The 18,560-nt window shown below is 38.5% G+C and overlaps 1 protein-coding gene and 1 pseudogene across 1 annotated transcript in view; one reads left to right on the top strand and one right to left on the bottom strand.

Moving 5' to 3' along the window:
• LPCAT2 (lysophosphatidylcholine acyltransferase 2) overlaps positions 1-17,783 on the top strand; it is a 65,334-nt gene extending 47,551 nt beyond the window's left edge. Inside the window, exons 12-14 of the mRNA XM_020900525.2 lie at positions 6,700-6,798; positions 12,137-12,272; positions 15,908-17,783. Of these exons, the coding sequence (XP_020756184.1) occupies positions 6,700-6,798; positions 12,137-12,272; positions 15,908-16,092 (420 nt within the window). The 3' untranslated portion in view covers positions 16,093-17,783. The remainder of the gene's footprint in view (positions 1-6,699; positions 6,799-12,136; positions 12,273-15,907) is intronic.
• Positions 2,305-3,237, bottom strand: LOC139029918 (integrin beta-1-binding protein 1 pseudogene; annotated as a pseudogene).
• Positions 17,784-18,560: the final 777 nt, after the last annotated feature.

Raw genomic sequence — 18,560 nt, 5'->3', positions numbered from 1 at the left:
CCACACAAGTTAAAGAAAAATCTTTGGAGGTGGGGCTCAAAGATGAGTATTTTTAAAGCTCCCCAGCTTTAAGTGATTCTGATGAGCAACCAAGGTTGTCTGACAGTGCCTTAAGTGTAGGCTGTTTTACTGTATTTTTCATATCAGTCTCAGCTGAAAACTGTGGCCCTGCAGCAGTCAGTGTTACCAGTGTCCAAAAGAATGAAGATAGGAGTATGGAGAAACTGCCACCCAAAAAGCAGAGGTAGTTGTGCCTTCCTGAATGCCATTGGTTTGGCTTTTTCTTTTTTCAATATTTATTTGGCTATGCCGGGGCTTAGTTGTGGCACACAGGATCTTCATTGCAGCATGCGGGATCTTTAGCTGAAGCATGTGTCTAGTTCTCTGAGCAGGGATGGAACCCGAGCACCCTGCATTGGGAGCATGGAGCCTAAACATCTGGACCACTAGGGAAGTCCCTGGCTTTCTTCAGTTTGATTCAGGTGTTGATAGCAGGGCAAACCAGAATCTGGAATTCCCTGGCCTGTGGACTCAGCTAGAGAGGGCTCATTTGCAAGTGCTCCGTTCATCTGCCTGCTTATAATTGGTTTCTACTGCTCCTGTTTCGCTGGTTTTTAATTCATTGCCTCTCTCCTAGTCTACTTTGGAAGATCATCCTAAATTCGAAGATAAATCCTTTCTGACTCATTTAGAGGAAAGTTGTAACTCTTAAAATGATTTAAGTGGCCTATTAACAGACTCAGCTGCCTGTTAGAAATCCCCAGTGAAATTGAAAGAGTTTGGCATTTGGCCTCTATGTACAAAATCATCACCATCATATAATATTTATTAAATACCACATATATGTGATTCTGAGTTGAGCCAAGCACAGAGATCTCATCCACTTTCCTCAAGAGAGTTGTAATTTAAGCTTGGTCTGGGGAGCTACTTAAAGCAGGTGTGGTTATATAAGAGTGAGGCTGCTGCCAGCAACCACACATTAATATCAGGATCCCTATTTTAGAATAAAGCCACTAATATGTTAGGCATAGATGTAGTAATGTAGGCAGGAAAGGGGAGAGCTGCCAAGATGCCTTTTAAGGTCTAAGAATATTAAGTTTATAATTTAACCTTTCCACGTGATGGTTGGGGAAAAGAAAATGCAGGCCCACTTTTCTCCCCTCGCTTCATTCTAAATGTTTTATGAAAGTTAAGACAATTATCTCACACTAGGAGTGGTACTGAGTATTTCTCTTCCTCTTCATGTTAAAGGATTACTACTTTTATGATTCTCTTCCTGCATGCCAGGGGAAAACATTCTGAAATTACTAAGTTTCTCTTTTATTCTCTTATGAATTTGTATAAAACTTGTATAGACAACCCAAGGCACTAGAGTTGACCCCAGAAAATTTAGTCCAAAGTCTGGATTTTTCCAAGTAACCCAACCTTTCGCATTGTGTCAAACCAATAGCTTAAGAAGTGATTGGATTTCTTAGTTTCCGTTCAATGTTTTGGTTTTTTTTTTTCAGTTGATGTTTTAAAGGCAGATTTTCAATATAAAAGGGAGAGTTTACCTAATACTTTTTTAAAATTTGCCTTTCCTACATGGAAGACTATTGATAGCCTAAGATGAAGGACTTTGATTCATATAACTCTATCATTTTTAAATTTTTAAGAGCAATGCGATCAATGTAGTAAGTAGAAAATAATAATGATTTTGTTTAAATGTGACATTATATGTTTACACTTTTAAATTTCAAAGTATCTCATGATTTTGGAATACACCTTAGTCTTGATACAATCCACTGAATTCGATAACCTGTAACAGCAGAAAAAAGAACTGTGTGTTCTGTACCTAAAAACAGCAAATGTCCAAAAACATTCAAAATTTGTATATCATCTCAAGGTTCACTTTAAAAATATTTTTTGAGTAATAGTGCGTGTGTTTTTAAAAGTTGATTTATATATCAACTTCAGTCAGAAATTTCATCAGTAATATTACATAACTCACCCACAGTAGGCCCTTAAAAAATATTTGGTCAAGCACCTGCAGGGCACTGATATTAAATACACCTATTGATCCTGCAGTGCTTTCAGAATTACTTTTTTTAAATGTCTATTTTTAATGCTAAGTGGATTAAAACAATTTAATTCCTAGCAATTGATAATATAATTATGCAGATGGGTAGAAATATGCTCCTAATAAGAATGCTGAGGGAAACAGTACCTCTTCCTGGACTCTCCTGTATAACTGGGAGTTTATTGAATTTGAATAATAGTACTTTTCCTGAGAAGTTCAATTGATTTTTTTTTTTTTTTAACAAATGACTGGTATTTTATACACTGCATTTTCTTCAGAAAATCGAGAGCAAAAGATTGCTCATATTTCCGTAACAGTTCAACACTGCAGACTGGAAACGGAAACTATTGAGAAAACAGCTGAATTTGCACATGAAGCTTACTCCCCCCTTGCAGAATTCAAGGTTTCTCAGAAGTCAATACAGAGTCGAAAGCAGTGGATAAAACTGCAGATTGCTTGTGCTTGTCCCAGGCTGTTGCACTGGTAAACCCACAGGCTGTATTCTTGGTTGCTCGCATCTGTGGTCTTCAGAGCCAGTAAGCTCTTTCCTGCCCCAAGACCGTCGTCGTGACACACCATCCGGATGATTAAATACAGAGCGTGCCGATGCAGAACGTCATACTGATCTGATGTGGACACTTTTATACCGTACTTGGAAACTCCCATAATAAATTCTTCCTCCAGTGGAACGAAGGGCAGCTTTCCATCTTGCTGAGCAACATCTATATAATTTATCAGATCCAGCGGCCCTTCGAGACTTTTCCCCCCTGAGAGTGTCAGTTTCTCAATGGCACCAACATACTTTATTCGAAATTCTGCACAGGTGTCTGAATTGTTGTTGCTTTGTCCTGAACTGTGGGTGGAATCGGTGTCAAGGCTCGCCACGGTGCTGGACCGTGAGAGCCCGCCAAGGCTGGAGTCTACAGACTTGCTCTTGGTACTGATTTCACTGCTCTGGGAACTGCTACGGCTGTGGCGCTTTTTGCCTTTCCGAAACATCTTCCACCATAGCTTGATCCACAGGCTCCTTGCAGAATCGAATACTATTCTACCGTCTTCAAAGGTTCCACAGACAGCAGTCTGCAAAGATAGCTTCCTTTCATTCTGACATGGTCAACTCTTGACAGAAAAACAGGGTACCTCCGCGCCGTTCGCGCTCAGGCGTCAGCCAGCCACCGTCCCGGAGGCTCCTCCGGTTCTAATTCCAGCACCAGCTCTCTCAATTGATTTTTAAAGGAAAAAACCCAACAGATTTGAGGAATCATTTTTTTTTTTTTTTACCATGGGACTAATTTGAACTTGAAAATTTAAAGAAGTGTATTTTACTTATACTTTTTTATTATCTGTTTTTTAATATATTTTATCAATTACCTGCTTTAATTTGAATGAGAGTCAGATTACCTAAATGTTAATTGTCGTTATGGCAATAGTGAGTTTTGTGACCTCAAGTAAAACTTATGTCTAAATTTTTTATTAGTAAAAATTAAGAAGTTGACTGGATGATTTCTAAGATCCCTCCAGTTTGAAATTTTGTTATTCTGAATTTGGAAACTTAAAAATGTATTGTTTTATTAGTCCAGTAATAAAATATCTCAGAATAATTTCCACAATGCTTTTTTCCCTTCACATTATTAGGATAAAAACTCGCATATAATTTCTCATATGATTATCAAGAGTCTGCTTTAATATTCTTTTTTTGGTCAAAGCCACTCATATGGAACTGTTAATGAAAATCAGGGATCAGAATATTACCTTTATTTGTGAATAGCAGTAATATTACTATTACTAATTAATATTAATAGCAGTAATATTAAGAGTTCTCTACATTTCTGGTGCTCCATTGAAAAATCAGTTATAATGCTTTACCTGTATTATAACATTGGATTTAGTAGTGTAAATAAAAATTCGATGCCTCACAATAATTCAAAGGAGTATTTCCATAGGTAGTAGCCATACTACCTATGGCTGTATCTTCAGTGTCCATAGATATTATCTTTTTAAAAATTTATTTAATCAAAGTACTAAGTTGACTTACAATTGTTGTGTTAATTTCTGCTGTACAGCCAAGTGATTCAGTTATACATATATATATATATATATATATATACATTCTTTTTCTTATCTTTCTCTCTTATGGTTTATCACAAGATATTGAATATAGTCATAGATCATTCTTGTATCTATTCTTCAGAACTTGAATTTAACACTTCTTTGTTTCTTAGTAGAAAAAAACCAATTGCACAAGAAATTTACCTTCATTAGGCATATATCCACAGTTCAATAAGCTATTCAACCTCTAAGGCCTAATGAACAACAGCCCTCCATAGTACATAGAAAATTTAATAGAGTCACAACAAGGAAAATTTATGTCCCTTAAAAGTCTACCATCTCTGAAATTTCTGGGGTGATGAAAATATCGCTGTCACTTGTGGTAGTGGTTACCCTGGTGTCTACATTTTTTCAGAGAACCTCAAACTATACCCTGAAAACTGATGCTTTTTATTGATTGTAAATGATACCTCAATGAAGTTTATTAAAGGAAAAAAATAGCTCTTTTAGAGGCTGGTAATCAGACAAAAGGGCTTCCTAGGTGCATCAGTGGTAAAAAAACCCTCCTGCCAATACAGGTGTCATGGGTTCAGTGCCTGAGTTGGAAAGATCCCCAGAGAAGGAAATACTAGAGTTCCCACGCCAGTATTCTTGCCTGGAAAACCCCATGGGCAGAGGAGCCTGGCAGGCTGCAGTTCATGGGGTCATAAAAGAGTCAGATATGACTTAGCAACTAAACAACAATAAATCAGACAAAAATGGAAGTCAGATCTGAGTTATTAATCTCAGGAAGAAACCCTATTGCTTTAGGGAACTCTTGAAACCTCTGTTTCTACCTTATCCAGTGGGCTGGTTAGTGAAAGTAAATTACTTTTTTCCGTCCCTACCCTGCAGCAAAATAAAGGTAATATGGTGATAGACTTGGTTGCTTTAAGAAGCTGATGGGGGACTTCCCTGGTGGTCCAGTGGGTAAGACACCACGCTTCCACTGCAGAGAGCATGAGTTCAATCCCTGGTCAGGGAACTGGGTCCCCCATGCCACCATGACACAGCTAAAACCAAAACTCGTAGAAGCTACAAAAATTTTTCCCTAAAATAATGTATGTATAGAAAAGGCACACCCTTTCAGGGGCTTCAAGGCCTTCCCTTTCAAGCTCATCTGTGAAACCCAAGTGAAGAACACTGCCTTAATGTGTTAAGGTGAACCCAAAGTAGTAGGTAAGGGTAGATGAGGAAAAGGTAGCATGGTTTTTATCACCTACCTGAGAAGGAAATGGCAACCCACTTTAGTACTCTTGCCTGGGAAATCCCATGGACGGACGGAGGTGCCTGGTAGGCTACAGTCCAGGGGGTTGCAGAGTCGTACACGACTGAGCAACTTCACTTCACTTGTGTGTGCTAGGCAGTGAGAACACACTGCACAGAAGGAAGGCAACCCTTGCCCTGGGGGAACTTCTAATAGTTGAAATGTGGACACTTAGTCACAGTTAAAGATTATGGTCCTTATCAGTATGAAACGTCTGCTTACTTATCAAGTAGCATACTAACTTTGTTGTTACTAGTTCATAGCTTATCTGGAAACTCACCACTTGAAGATTTTGCTGCCAAAATGATCTCACACCTGGGATTATAATTATTGTGCTTGTTATTCTGTTTCTTTCTCCCTCCTACTCCTCTTTCCTCCTCCATCTTTCTCTCCCACTCTCCATATCACTTTTCCTTTCTCTTCTTCCCCTTTCCTTCTTGTTAGTTCTGCTTCTTTTATGTCTTCCTTCTGTCCTCCCTCCCTCTTCCTTGCCTCTCTCTTCTTTTCTCCCTCTCTTGCTTAAACTGTCCCCTTTCTCCACATTCATCCCCTCAGTGTTTTTGTCTAGGTGAGTAGTTCATGTGCAGGAAAAACTCTGCATTCAGTCAGCATGGATTAGAACTATCAACCCATCCTTTTGTATTGCCATCATGAAATGCCTGCTGAAGTGTATAGATATTAACATCATATGAATTAGTTTTAGTTTCCAGAGGCTTAGAAGTGCAGGATCTTCCAGCACCTGATATCACTAAGAGGCCCTTGCCATTGCTCATGTTTGCTTACTTGCTCCTGCTTTATTGCAGATTAAGCCTGGAAAGAAGAAAGAATGTAGCTGTGATTATTGCTTCAATTTGCCCTTTTCCTTTCCCTTCTGTTTCCTACCTGTAGAGGGTCTCTTCATGACCCACTGAGTGTTGGTCATCATGGCATGCCCACCATCAATGGTGGATGAAGGCTTTGGTCTCACCTAGGAATGAATCCTCCATCCTGCTTCCCAGAGAGACTCCTATCAAGGCTGAGCTCAAAACCCCATGCTGATATCCATAGAATCACTCTTAATGAGCCTCAGTGATAAAATGTTTATATTTATCACTGAGCACAAATCTATTTTTCTTCCTTCTGAATTGGGCTGTTTACTAGCTGTTCTATCTCAGTGTGAGCTTTTTTCCCAAACGGACTCAGTGCATGATGATGCTGAGTGGCATGACATGCCTGAATTTCACTTTGTGATTAATAGTCATTCAACCAGTGGCCCTGCTAATTGATTTCTCCCATCCTTTCACAGAACCACGATGGCAGTATTGACTTCCGAGAGTATGTAATTGGCCTGGCTGTCTTGTGCAACCCCGCCAACACAGAGGAGATCATCCAGGTGGCATTTAAGGTACTGTCAGCCCCACTGAAAGCATCTTGGTCTGTCTCGTAAACAAGTGTTGACTCTAAGTGTATTATTTGAAAATCAGTACATCCATTACAAGTGTTTATAGATTTGCTGTGACATGAACACGAGAATAATGTGATTAAGACAATCGCTACTGAGAATAAAGAAAACACAAGCATCCGTTTAAGCAAAAAAAGTCTTGGAAGCAGCCCAGTTAACAGCATCAAGATTGAAGAGCAGGTGATTTAATAAATTAGCTTAAAGATTATTTCTTTTCAGCCTCCCCATTTGGGAGCCCCAAAGTGAGGTTTATAAATAAACATGACCTGTCTCTTGTCATCCTAATTTGCCATGAAGAAAGTTTTGATCCATCCTTATTTTCTCACTGTATGTGTCAGAGATGTTTTTGGCAATCTTTTCCTGATGAAGTTTATTTTGTTGTGGTGGCATCAAGTGATAAGAGTCCACATACATAGACACAAGGTGAGATCAAGTTTTGATTTTACTTGAGAACAGAGCACGTATGATTAGAATTCAGAAAGGAACATCCCATTCAAATACAAATTAGATGAAGCACCTTTCATCTTTACCATGATGTCTCAGATTTCCACCCTGTATATTTTCCTGTTGTATCATATATATTGTCATAGCAGGATGGGGGATTAGGGGGCAATGAATAACATCCATGTCCCCCATCCCCAGCAGAACTTAATGGAGGTTTAAATGATGAGAACTCTGATTTCGTTTATCACTTATATGTACAAAAAGAGGTGAAGAATACATTCCCAAAGTGTGTTCCAATTCTTTGGAGATGAAAGTTGCTTCATCTAATTTGTATTTGAGTGGGATATTCCCTTCCAAATTCTAATCACACGTGCTCTGTTCTCAAGTAAAATAAAAGCTTGATCTCACTATGTGTCTTTTAAGTCGTGTATGTGGACTCTGTTATCATTCAGCCCCTTGAGTCTCTGCTTCATCCACCATATGCCTGAAAACCTTCCCCATGTCTGTTTCCTACTCATTTCTTCCTGATTTTCTCAGAGAAAAATATCCCACTGTGTCCTCAACAAGTGTCTTCCCCTCTCTCATCCCAGAAAGACCCTCTTCCTCCCAGAGCCCTTTCTCGTGTCTTAGAGACCGTCCTGGATAGCCTCAAGACCTTCCATGTGTTTTGTCATTGACAGAGAGCCCCCAAGTTGACTTTTTATTTCAGATTGTTTTCAACTGAGTTAACTGCTGGGTCTATAAAGAACCTAAGAGGCTGATGCTTAGCAGATGGTCACAAGGAAAGGGCCAGAACGCTTTCCAAGTTGAAAACTTTTGGCTTTTACAGACTTATTCATCGTAAAACCTAAAATTATGCACATAGCTAACTTATTCCGATCCAGTTATTTCTGTTCCTGTTCTGGGATTGTCTGTATGATTATAAGTTCAGCTGTGCAAGTGGTCACTTTGGGCTTACCAATGAAAGACCTGATAGAAAATTTGGCCCTTAATCATAGTAATTATTGTTTTTAAAGAAGTCCTGAGATTTTTCCTCTAGCCTAGACCTTGGTTTTTGGGGAGAGAGGTAGGGAAAGGAAAGGAGAACCTAAAACTATAATTAGCTCTTTTTTTCAGTAAGGCAAGTGTCACGCTTTACTTTGGTTATTTTTTTAACCTTCTCAAGGGTGTTTGATGTTTTTGAAAATGATTTTGGCATGCTTCTATGTTTTTCCTTTAGTAGTATCATTTTATATATACAGGATCCATTCTCATCCTTTTATTTGAGTAACGCTTCACAGTTAACTGCCCATCTTTGATCATGTTTCACCACCATGGTGACCTTTAGAGGTAGAATATTAGTCAGCATTCTTTAGTCATTAGCAGTAGACTGGCTGAGGAATCAGTTGTGAGGACAACAAGCAGGCTCCTGGGAAGACCCTGAAGCAGGCAGCTCCAGAGGTCCCAGCTGGGGGAACTGCTCTACGTCTCCCTTGGGCACTGCTGTCAGAGAGACAAACTCCAAACTGTTCATCATTCAGATTCCAGGCAGGATCCTGGTGGTCTTGAACCTCCAGCTTGCTAGGAAAGACAGGATGTTTTGATTCAGAGCCAAGTTTACTCTACCCAGCAAGGATCTCATTTAACAATTGATGGAGAGGTCAAAAGCTTTACAGGGAAGCAAAAGTTAAGAAAATTCAGCACCACCAAATAAGCTTTACAAACAAATGCTATAGGGACTTCTATAGGAAGGAAACACAAGAGAAGGAAAAGACCTACAAAAACAAAATCAAAACAATTAAGAAAATACCAATAAAAACATATATATCAATAATTACTTTAAATGTAAATGCATTAAATGCTCCAACCAAAAGACACGGACTGGCTGAATGGATACAGAGTCCTGCAGCTTTCTGTGCCCTGGGGAGATAGCACTCTCCCATTCCCCAAGGAAACTGGTGTGTTGAACCTTCTACCAGGGCCCAGAGGATGGGATTTACCTGAGATCTGGGAACTGTGTAGCAAAGAGACTATTGGGAACGTGAGGAATTCAGAGAAATGGAGGGGTATTATGGGGTCGTTGTGGCAAAATGTCCTTTGTCACAACGACTGTGACAGGAAGTAAAGGTCCCAGGATGGACGTGTGAAGGGAACTTATACAGAGGAGAGAGCCGTCAAAGCACCAAATGTGGCAAGAATTTAGACGATTTGATGAGTTGGTGAGAATTGTTTAGGAATGGAAGACTTTTACAGAAAACTTAGAATTTATGGCAGTGGGGTGTGTGACAACCTGGCTGTTCATGTCTGAAGTCCAAGGCCCATAAAGAGCCCTGGGGCTACCATTTGTGAAAACAAATGCAGAGTGCTAATGCACTCTGTACTTTACAACTGTCTTATCCTCCATTCAGGGACTGAGTGTAGAAAATGGACTAGGAGTCTGTGCCTTCTCATCAAGGGGCAGCAAATCACAACTTCAAGTTCTGTTTTTCTCCTCCCACCCTAATGGACAATTAAAGCAATATTCAGTATTTGCTCGTTGTTATTTTCATGATTATCACACCTTACCCTATGCCTGTTTTTGACTGTGTGTTTGGTCAGAAGTAGATACCTTAACAGCAGGAGCTGTAGATATTATCTGCCTGCATTTGGGTGCCAGCTTGACCACTGACAAGCTCTGTGACCTTGGGAAAGTTGCCTGGCTTCCGTGTTCCTCAGCTTTCTCATCTGTGAGATATGACTAATAACAGCCCCTCCCTTATTTAAGACTCATTAAAGTAGACTGTCATCAGGGTTAAATGAGTGTGTAAAGGTATCTGAACATGTTGGATCGGTGCCTGCAAACAGTCAGTGTTGATATCATTTTTAAAATGTGAATACCCGGGAGAAGATTTTGAATATGACATATCAACTATCCCCGATTTGCAACTTGACTCTCAGTGTATCCCACCCTTTCCCCTCTGCCTATAAACATATTCAGTCTCTCCCTTCCTGTAGGCAGCCTCCTTTTGTGCATGCTTGTTACCCCCTTTCTCTCCTGCCCTTTATTCCATAATTTCTTTTTAAAGTATTTATTTTTGGCTGTGCTGGGTCTTTGTCACTGAGCAGGCTTTTCTCTGGTTGCAGAGAACAGGAGCTGCTCTAGTTGCAGCGTGTGGGCTACTCGTTGTGGTAGCTTCTCTTATTGTGGAGCACAGACTGTAGTGTGAGCAGGCTTCAGTAGTTGTGGCATGTGGGATCTTCCCAGACCAGGGATCAAACAGGAAAAACAAGAGTCTGGGGTGGAGAAGCAGGAAGGGCAGGAAATGAGAATTTATAAGGAAGCAAAAACAGAACTTGCATATCAGTTAGAGGTCTGTAGTGCTGGAAAAGACGGAGCCAGTGGTGGCCGAGGTGTTCTGGCTTGAGCAAATGGGTAAAAGTGAGTTATGTTACTCACTGGTATCCCAGGCATTGCAAGGTAGATTTTTAACCGCTGGACCACCAGGGAAGCCCTCCATAATTTCTTAAAAGAAGAGCCCGTGCCTTTGCCTCCGTACCTCATATCTATTCATTCCTTGACTCCTATTACCATCTGTCATCAGGATCTCCTAATTGCCAAATCCAGCAAACCTCTTTGCTCCTTGCTTGGCCTTCCTATGGCATTTTACTGTGTTGGCCATTACCACAGTAAGAGTTTCTTCCTCTTTCCTAAAAACCTCCCCTAGCTTCCAAGATGCATGCTCTTTCTTTCTGCTTCTCCGTCTGTCTGACTGCTTTTGTTATTGTTGTTGTTTTTGCTGGTTCCTCTTCCCTGCACACACCTCAACTCTTACAGTTTCCAGGACTCTGCCTTACTTTGTGCATTTTCCACACAGAAGCTCAAACACATTTAGAGTTTCAGTTCTTACCTGAATTCATATCTTAAGGCTCTTCATTCTCCTGTGCTGATGTGCTAAACTTTACTTCTAACTGACACTTCTGATTGAGATTTACCTCTCCAGGTCTAACCCTTGATCTCATTGGGTATCTGTTCCCCCACTGTGGATAACATAATGTTTTCACCCCGTGCTCAAGTCAGAACACCTCAGCCATCACTGGCTCTTTATTTTCTATCACTGCAGACCTCTAAGTGAAATGCAAGTCCCACCTTTGTTTCCTTATAAATTCTCTCTTCCTTCCCTTCATGCTTCTCCACCCCAGACTCTTGTTTTTCTTGTCTCATAGATTCAATGGATATTATTTTGAGCAAACGCCAGGAAATACTGAAGGACAGGCAAGCCTGGAGCACTGCAGTCCATGGGGTTGCAAAGAGTTGGATATGACTTAGCAATTGAACAACAACAGAAGTCTTTTCAACCTTCTGCCTCCAATCCATCCTCCACCCTCTTCCTTAGAGAGCTCCCTCAGTTCACAGTCAATCACGCCACGGTCCTTCCCATCATCATCCTGCAGGGTTAGATGATGCACTATGGTCTGATCCTTGGTTGTCTTTCTCTCTCCTGACTTGAGCCCCAAGCTTGCATATTCCTTGTATAGTCCTTGTGTATTCCTTGTATATTTTCTTCATGTTTTAAGACCCAACTCAAATGTCATAAAGCCTTCCCTGACCTCTTCAGGTAGGATTCATCTTGTTCTACAGAGGACCCCCATGTGCTTCTGTGCTTACTATGGTTCTAGCCCCTATTTTAATTTTATCTCTTTCTACCACTAAACTAGTAAGTATTGTGAAGGCAGCAGAGATCATACATATGGACAAATATCCTGAGCCCCTGGCACAGTGAATGTCTGAATTACTAAAGAATTTATTTTCCAAGATTATTCCATACTGCCATTGCTCTGGAGGAGCTCATTCTTAGGCTTTATTTTCTTTTTCCTTCAGCTCTTTGATGTTGATGAGGATGGCTTCATAACAGAGGAAGAGTTCTCCACCATCCTGCAGGCTTCCCTTGGAGTGCCTGACCTTGATGTTTCTGGTCTCTTCAAGGAAATAGCCCAGGGGGATTCTGTTTCCTATGGTGAGTAGGCAGTGTGGCTCCTGATTCAGTGTACGAGGAGGGCATCCAGACTATGACTGACCCTCATACAAGTGTTGTTTCCCTCCTCTAATATGTTAATGATAGAAATAATAGTAACAAGGATGATGATAGCAATAATAGTAGTAGAGGTGTAATGGTAGAAGCTAATTATTGGGACATTACCATAGGCTAAGCACTCTTCAAACATTTTATATATATTAATTCATTTATTCTTTACAGCAGGCCTATTCAATCAGTACTCTTCATTATTCTTATGTTATCAAGATGCAAAGAATTTAAGTGACTTACCTACGATCATTAGCCAGAAAATGTCAGAGTTGTAGAGGGATACAGGCTGAGGGACCTACAGTAATAAGAGTAACTAAACCATCTATTGATGTTTCCTGTTAGTAGCTTAGGTGAGCTGTCATGTTCATTATATCATGTCACGTTGATGGCACCCCTGTGAGGGAGGGACTATCATGGAGGAAGACCTTGAGGCCAGATGGCAGGTCTGTACACCAGCCTTTCTCCTAATGGCTCAAGTCCATGCATTAAAATAAGTGCCCTTGGGACTCCTGGCAGTCCAGTAGTTAAGACTCTGCACTTCTGAGACAGGTTCGATCCCTGATTGGGGAACTGAGATCCCTCATGCCGCATGATGTGGCCAAAAGATAAAAACAAATAAAATTAAATAAAAACAAAAATTTAAAAATAAGTCCTGTAAGGAATGAAGGGATGGTTCATCAGTTTCCATGTATTTCATAATGTTCTTGGGTAACACAACTTGGCAGAGCTTTGATGTGGTCATAAACATGGCTTATCTTCCCCAGTCTTCTCTGGTGGGCTGGAGGAGGATTCCTCTTGAATGCCTTTTTCCTTCTGGTGCTCAAAGAGTTTCAGCCTGATAACTTTCATTGGATGGGGGCTTTAGATCACATACTACGCTTACTTTCTGTTTTTAATTACTGTCATTTGGCTATTTTTTCTTCTATTTTAGATAATTAGGTGCCTAGGGCACTTACTCTATTAAGTTCATTTAAAAAAAAAGAAAGGATAAAGTATAAGTATATACTGATAAAGGATAAATATATACTGATGTAAAACTTAAGAGTCATAAACCTCATGTGTACTAATTTTCTGGCCATTTTCATTGCATAATTAAGATTGTATTACTCCAAGCTACCATTTTTTTTTAGTATTCTTTTTAAGATTTTTTTTGATGTTGACCATTTTCAAAGTCTTTATTTAATTTGTTAAAATATTACTTGTTTTATGCTTTGACTTTTTTGGCCTCAAGGCATGGGGAATCTTAGCTCTCCTCTCAGGGATCAAACCCACACGCCCTGCATTGGAAGACAAAGTCTTAACCACTGGGCCACAAAGAAGTCTCAAAGCTACCACATTTTGAAAAACTATTTTGAATTATTATTTCAATGGAAGCTAGTACTGAGAATTATTTGTAGGTAGTCATATGTTTACCTGTTGATTTTAATTTTTTTTTATAGATATCTACTTTGTTTTTTGGAGTTCAACATTTTTCTTTTTAGAATATAAAGAATATCTCCTCTTCCCCAATATTATGCAAGCCCACTTTTTTTTTGCAGGAATGTTTGAGGTATTTAAATATGATTTTATGAAAGAATAGGTATAAAAATTTATCATGAATGTGACCATTTACATTGTTTAAATATGATCATGTAAGTTTTCATTCTTGGTTTTCCTTTAGCAAAATTAATGCCCAAATTCTACTTATCACCAGTTCATAGCACTTCTAGAAATGAGTTACTCTTTAATGCCACTGGCATCCCCAAAGGAGACAGAGACCTTCATCTTTTGGCCAGAGCACAAGTCTTAAAATTAAAGCTCATGGTTTCCATAGATCAACTCTCCTGCCTATGTATCTTAGAAATCACTTAACGTCCACTTTACCTCCATCACTGAAATAGACTCATGCAGATAAATCTTTATTTTGGGTGTCAAGAAAGAATAATTAATAGCTTACCTGATTTGGAAATATAAAGTCTATTAATACAAAATAATGTTGTAATTACAGAGAATGGTCTGGGCTCAATCTGGTGACTTCCTCATCACTAAGACCTGTTTATATCATTAGGAATTGCTAGGTACTCTAATGTGCCATGAAGTAGACACTTGGTTATTGGAGGATTTTTTTTTTTAATGGATAGAAATAGGATATTGGGTTAAAAGCCTTTTATTAGAGAGTCAAATAGCAAGTTTATTCAAAGACCAGGCTCCCTTTGCTATATAAGTTCAATAAAGCTTTCTCCATCCTAACAGAAAAAGAGAGAGAAATTTCAAAGTTGAGGGTAGCATCATATTTCAGCAACTATTCGGGGCTTAAGATTCAAATTCTGATGGTTAATTTAGTAAGTTAATTTCTATACTCTACCTTATCAAGTCACAAATCAAAACACCTGAGATAAAAGGAGGCCCATGACTCAGGGGTCTTGTGATACAATTATTATATATTGTACACTCTACTTGTTCTTACTGATCATAAGTCAGGCAGGGCTCAGCTTTTCAACATGGTTCTTTACCAGTTTTAAAGGTTAAAATCATTTTAAAAGTCAGTAACAGAAAGTCCTGGGCTTCCCTGGTGGCTTAGCTGGTAAAGAACCTGCCTGCAATGCAGGAGACCTGGGTTTGATCCCTGGGTTGGGAAGATCCCCTGGAGGAGGGCATGGCAACCCACTCCAGTATTCTTGCCTGGAGAATTCCCATGGACAGAGAAGCCTGGTGGGCTCTGGTCCATGGGGTAGCAAAGAATTGGACATGACTGAGTGACTAAGCACAGCACAGCACAGTAGAAAGTCCTGGAGAACAAATTTTTGAACATTTTTTATTACAGAGAAATAATAAAATTATATATAACAATAAAACATAAACATGGAGCATAATGAAGGTTTATAAATGAACACTTGTGTACTACCACTCAGATCAAGAAATAGAATTTTTCAGTAACTCTAGAAGCCTCCATGTGCCCCTTCCAAAAATATAGCCCCTTCCTCTGTCTTAAAGGAGGGAACTGCTGACCTGACTTTAAAAAGGTATCTCAGCCTGCTTTGCTTTAGCATTTCACCACAAAAGTACAAATTTTAAATCTATTTTAATTTTGCCGAAGTTTTTGAACTTTGCATACTAGCCTCATACCACATGTGTTCTTGTGTATTTGGCTTTTTTCATTGGACATTATGGTGTTAAGATTTATCCACATTGTTACAACACAGCTATTCATTCATCTTCATTGCTGTACAGAATTATGTTCTCTGAATATGCCAGGATTTATTTCTCCATTTCAGCTGTTAACAAACATTTGAATTGTTTCCATTTTTTACCTATTATGAATAACATTGCTGTGAACATATTCATGCTTGTCTCCCAGAATACAATATGCACAAATCCTCTAGCTTATCTACCCAAGAATCAAGTATGCATATCTTCAACTTGATTAGATAATGGAAAAAACTATCTGCCAAAGCGGTTGTATAATTTATAAGAGTTGAGTAATAGACTTTTGCAATGGTTATATTATTAAGATCATATGTTAATCTGCATCATGCTGAAAGAAGATTCATCTCAATTTACTGAATTTTTTTTTTCTACTCTTTTAGAGGAATTTAAAAGTTTTGCCCTAAAGCATCCAGAATATGCTAAGATATTTACAACCTACTTAGATCTCCAGACGTGCCATGTGTTTTCATTACCAGAAGAAATCCAAGCAACTCCCTCAGTTGCAAGTAATAAAGTCAGCCCTGAAAGTCATGAAGAAAGTACCTCAGATAAAAAGGAAGACTGAAAACAAATATTCCTCATAAGGAAACTGTGATGGCTTTTATTTGAAATTTCAAAGTCATGTACTGATAGTATTTTACTTGTGATTGAGTAAGGATGATGTTTAAAATAGATAGCTTTTTTATAAAAATGATAGATTTTTCTTTATTGAAAGGCTTCTATTCACATGTATTTATCAATATTCCTTTTCATACAATGTTTTGCTATACCGATTGGCTTACTGGTGATAAAGGTATTTTTATTGATTTTCCAGGTTCGTTTGCATATCCAAATAAATGAAATGACTCCCTTGTTTACGGAGGAGCATTAATCAACACTCTAAAAATTTTTTAAGTATAAACACTTTTTAATCTACCTTCCTCTAAAGAAATAAGGTTGTATTCTGTTAACTCTAATTTCTTCCCATTCTGGAAATAATGAAGAGCCTGAGGAATGTTGCATAATTTTATACCTTTAACTTCACAGATTCATCTTTTCCATTTGTATTTCAGTTTCTTGGATCACTGAATGTGGGGGGATTGGAAGGGAGAGCTCTGTTAATTAGATAAGACTCCTTAAAAACTCATATTCTCTTGAGCGTGCATCCCTATTGTTGATTTCCGTAACCATCTGCTAAGAAAATCGTATCCTTTTGTGAGATCTACAGATTTAGAACTTTGTTTTAAAGACAACAACTGTGGCCAAAGGCTATGTGGGAATTGCCTTATTGAAGGTAACATTAATTGCATAAGGAGAAAATAAATTGTTTGCCAGAGTTTAGTTTCATTTGAGTTGGGTAGTTTAGAATGTAGTGCTTACCCAGTAAATGAATCAGATTTACTTTACTTACATAATATTAGAATTAATATATTTTACCATCTAAGTGGGAATTTTATTAAGTGTCCTCTCAAATTTGAGAAAATGAAAGTGAAAAGTGTTAGTCACTCAGCTGTGTCCAACCCTTGTGACCCCATGGACTGCAGCCCACCAGGCTCCTCTGTCCATGGAATTCTCCAGGCAAGAATACTGGATTGGGTTGCCATTCCCTTCTCCAGGGGATATTCCTGACCCAAGGATCAAACCTGGGTCTCCTGTATTGCACGCAGATTATTTAACATCTGAGAGCTTGCCTGAAATATCAACAGGAAAAATAGGAAGGTTCCAAAGTATCACCAAAAGCTAGGGAATCCAAAAACCTACTTTATTAATGCAAGACCACAATTTAATCCCCAGGCAGGAATTTAGCAATGATGTAGTTTTTTCCTTTAGTTTAAGCAATAATTTCCCTCAAATGCCATTTTCTTAGATGTCATGCATGCTTACTAAAAAGTTTCATCCTAAAGTATATATGTATGATTGTTTGCTTTTTACATATCTTAAGCTATTTAAACAAAGCACGGAATGAGCTGAAAGCAATTGCTCAAGTAATTAGGAAAGTACGTCTTTATAATATTGTTTATCACATGGAATTGATATATGTATCCTGATTTTTATAATGGAAAAGTACATGTTAATCCCATTAATCATGAAAAAGTAGCATTTTAAATTACAGGCTTTCTATGAGGCTCTTGAAAGTGATCCCATTGTTTTACTGTTTTAGAGTAATATTTGTGTTCTTTAATTCCACTTCTGCCAATGTAATATTCCTCTTTTATTATGTTACTGAACAAACTTGCTACATAAAATTCTTGGCAATTAAAAATTCTGGTTTTGCCATTTTTGTCTCAAATGTAATATACTTTTTTAATATCATGGTGTGAGGGTAAGTTTGTATATTTGTGAATGTGATCAATCAATTTTGTTTGCACTTAAGCCTTATGAAATGTCACACAAAATTTTACTCAAATGAAAGACTCAAATTTTAGCCAAAGCAGCAATAGTTAGTATTCCTAAAGTTGACTTTTGACTGATGCAGTGTATGTAATAACACAGTTACTACCAACTAGGCCTCTTCTTTTATGCCATCTAAACAGAGATTTTCTTCAAAGAGGCTCTTCTCTTAGAATTTAAAGTTAAGCAATTAAATTGTATTAAGTCAGTTAACTGCACTGTGATTTTATATAATAGTTTGAAAGACCCAAATTACTCTTTGAAATGAGAAATACTAGATCCTAAGACGTATACACCATAAAACTTTCAATAAGAACAGTTCTGTTGAAGGATAACAACACACTGAATGTTTACAGAACAAGTTGCTCGCTTGATGTATATTTAATTCTCTTCTGCCACTGTTCTTAGAGTCTTGGAAGGCTGAATGTGATGCTAGTAGTACTACCTCTAATGGAAACTTTAAAAAGCCCCTTTTAGAAGACGTATGGGGTGCTGTCTGTATGAAGCATGGCAGTATGGATGTCTGATTCTCAGACTCAGGAACTCTCCCTTTCAGACTGTTACAAATGCAAGGTGGTTAGTTGATGGCAGTTAATTGATACACCACTGACTATTAGAATACAGGGGCTCCTCACCACAAAGGTCCTTGTGGAATCCTTATAA

This window comes from Odocoileus virginianus, chromosome 20 (genome assembly GCF_023699985.2).
Source record: "Odocoileus virginianus isolate 20LAN1187 ecotype Illinois chromosome 20, Ovbor_1.2, whole genome shotgun sequence".
Classification (NCBI taxonomy): Eukaryota; Metazoa; Chordata; class Mammalia; order Artiodactyla; family Cervidae; genus Odocoileus; species Odocoileus virginianus.
The sequence above is the reverse complement of the archived record's forward strand: the minus strand, read 5'-3'. Positions and strand labels throughout refer to the sequence as shown.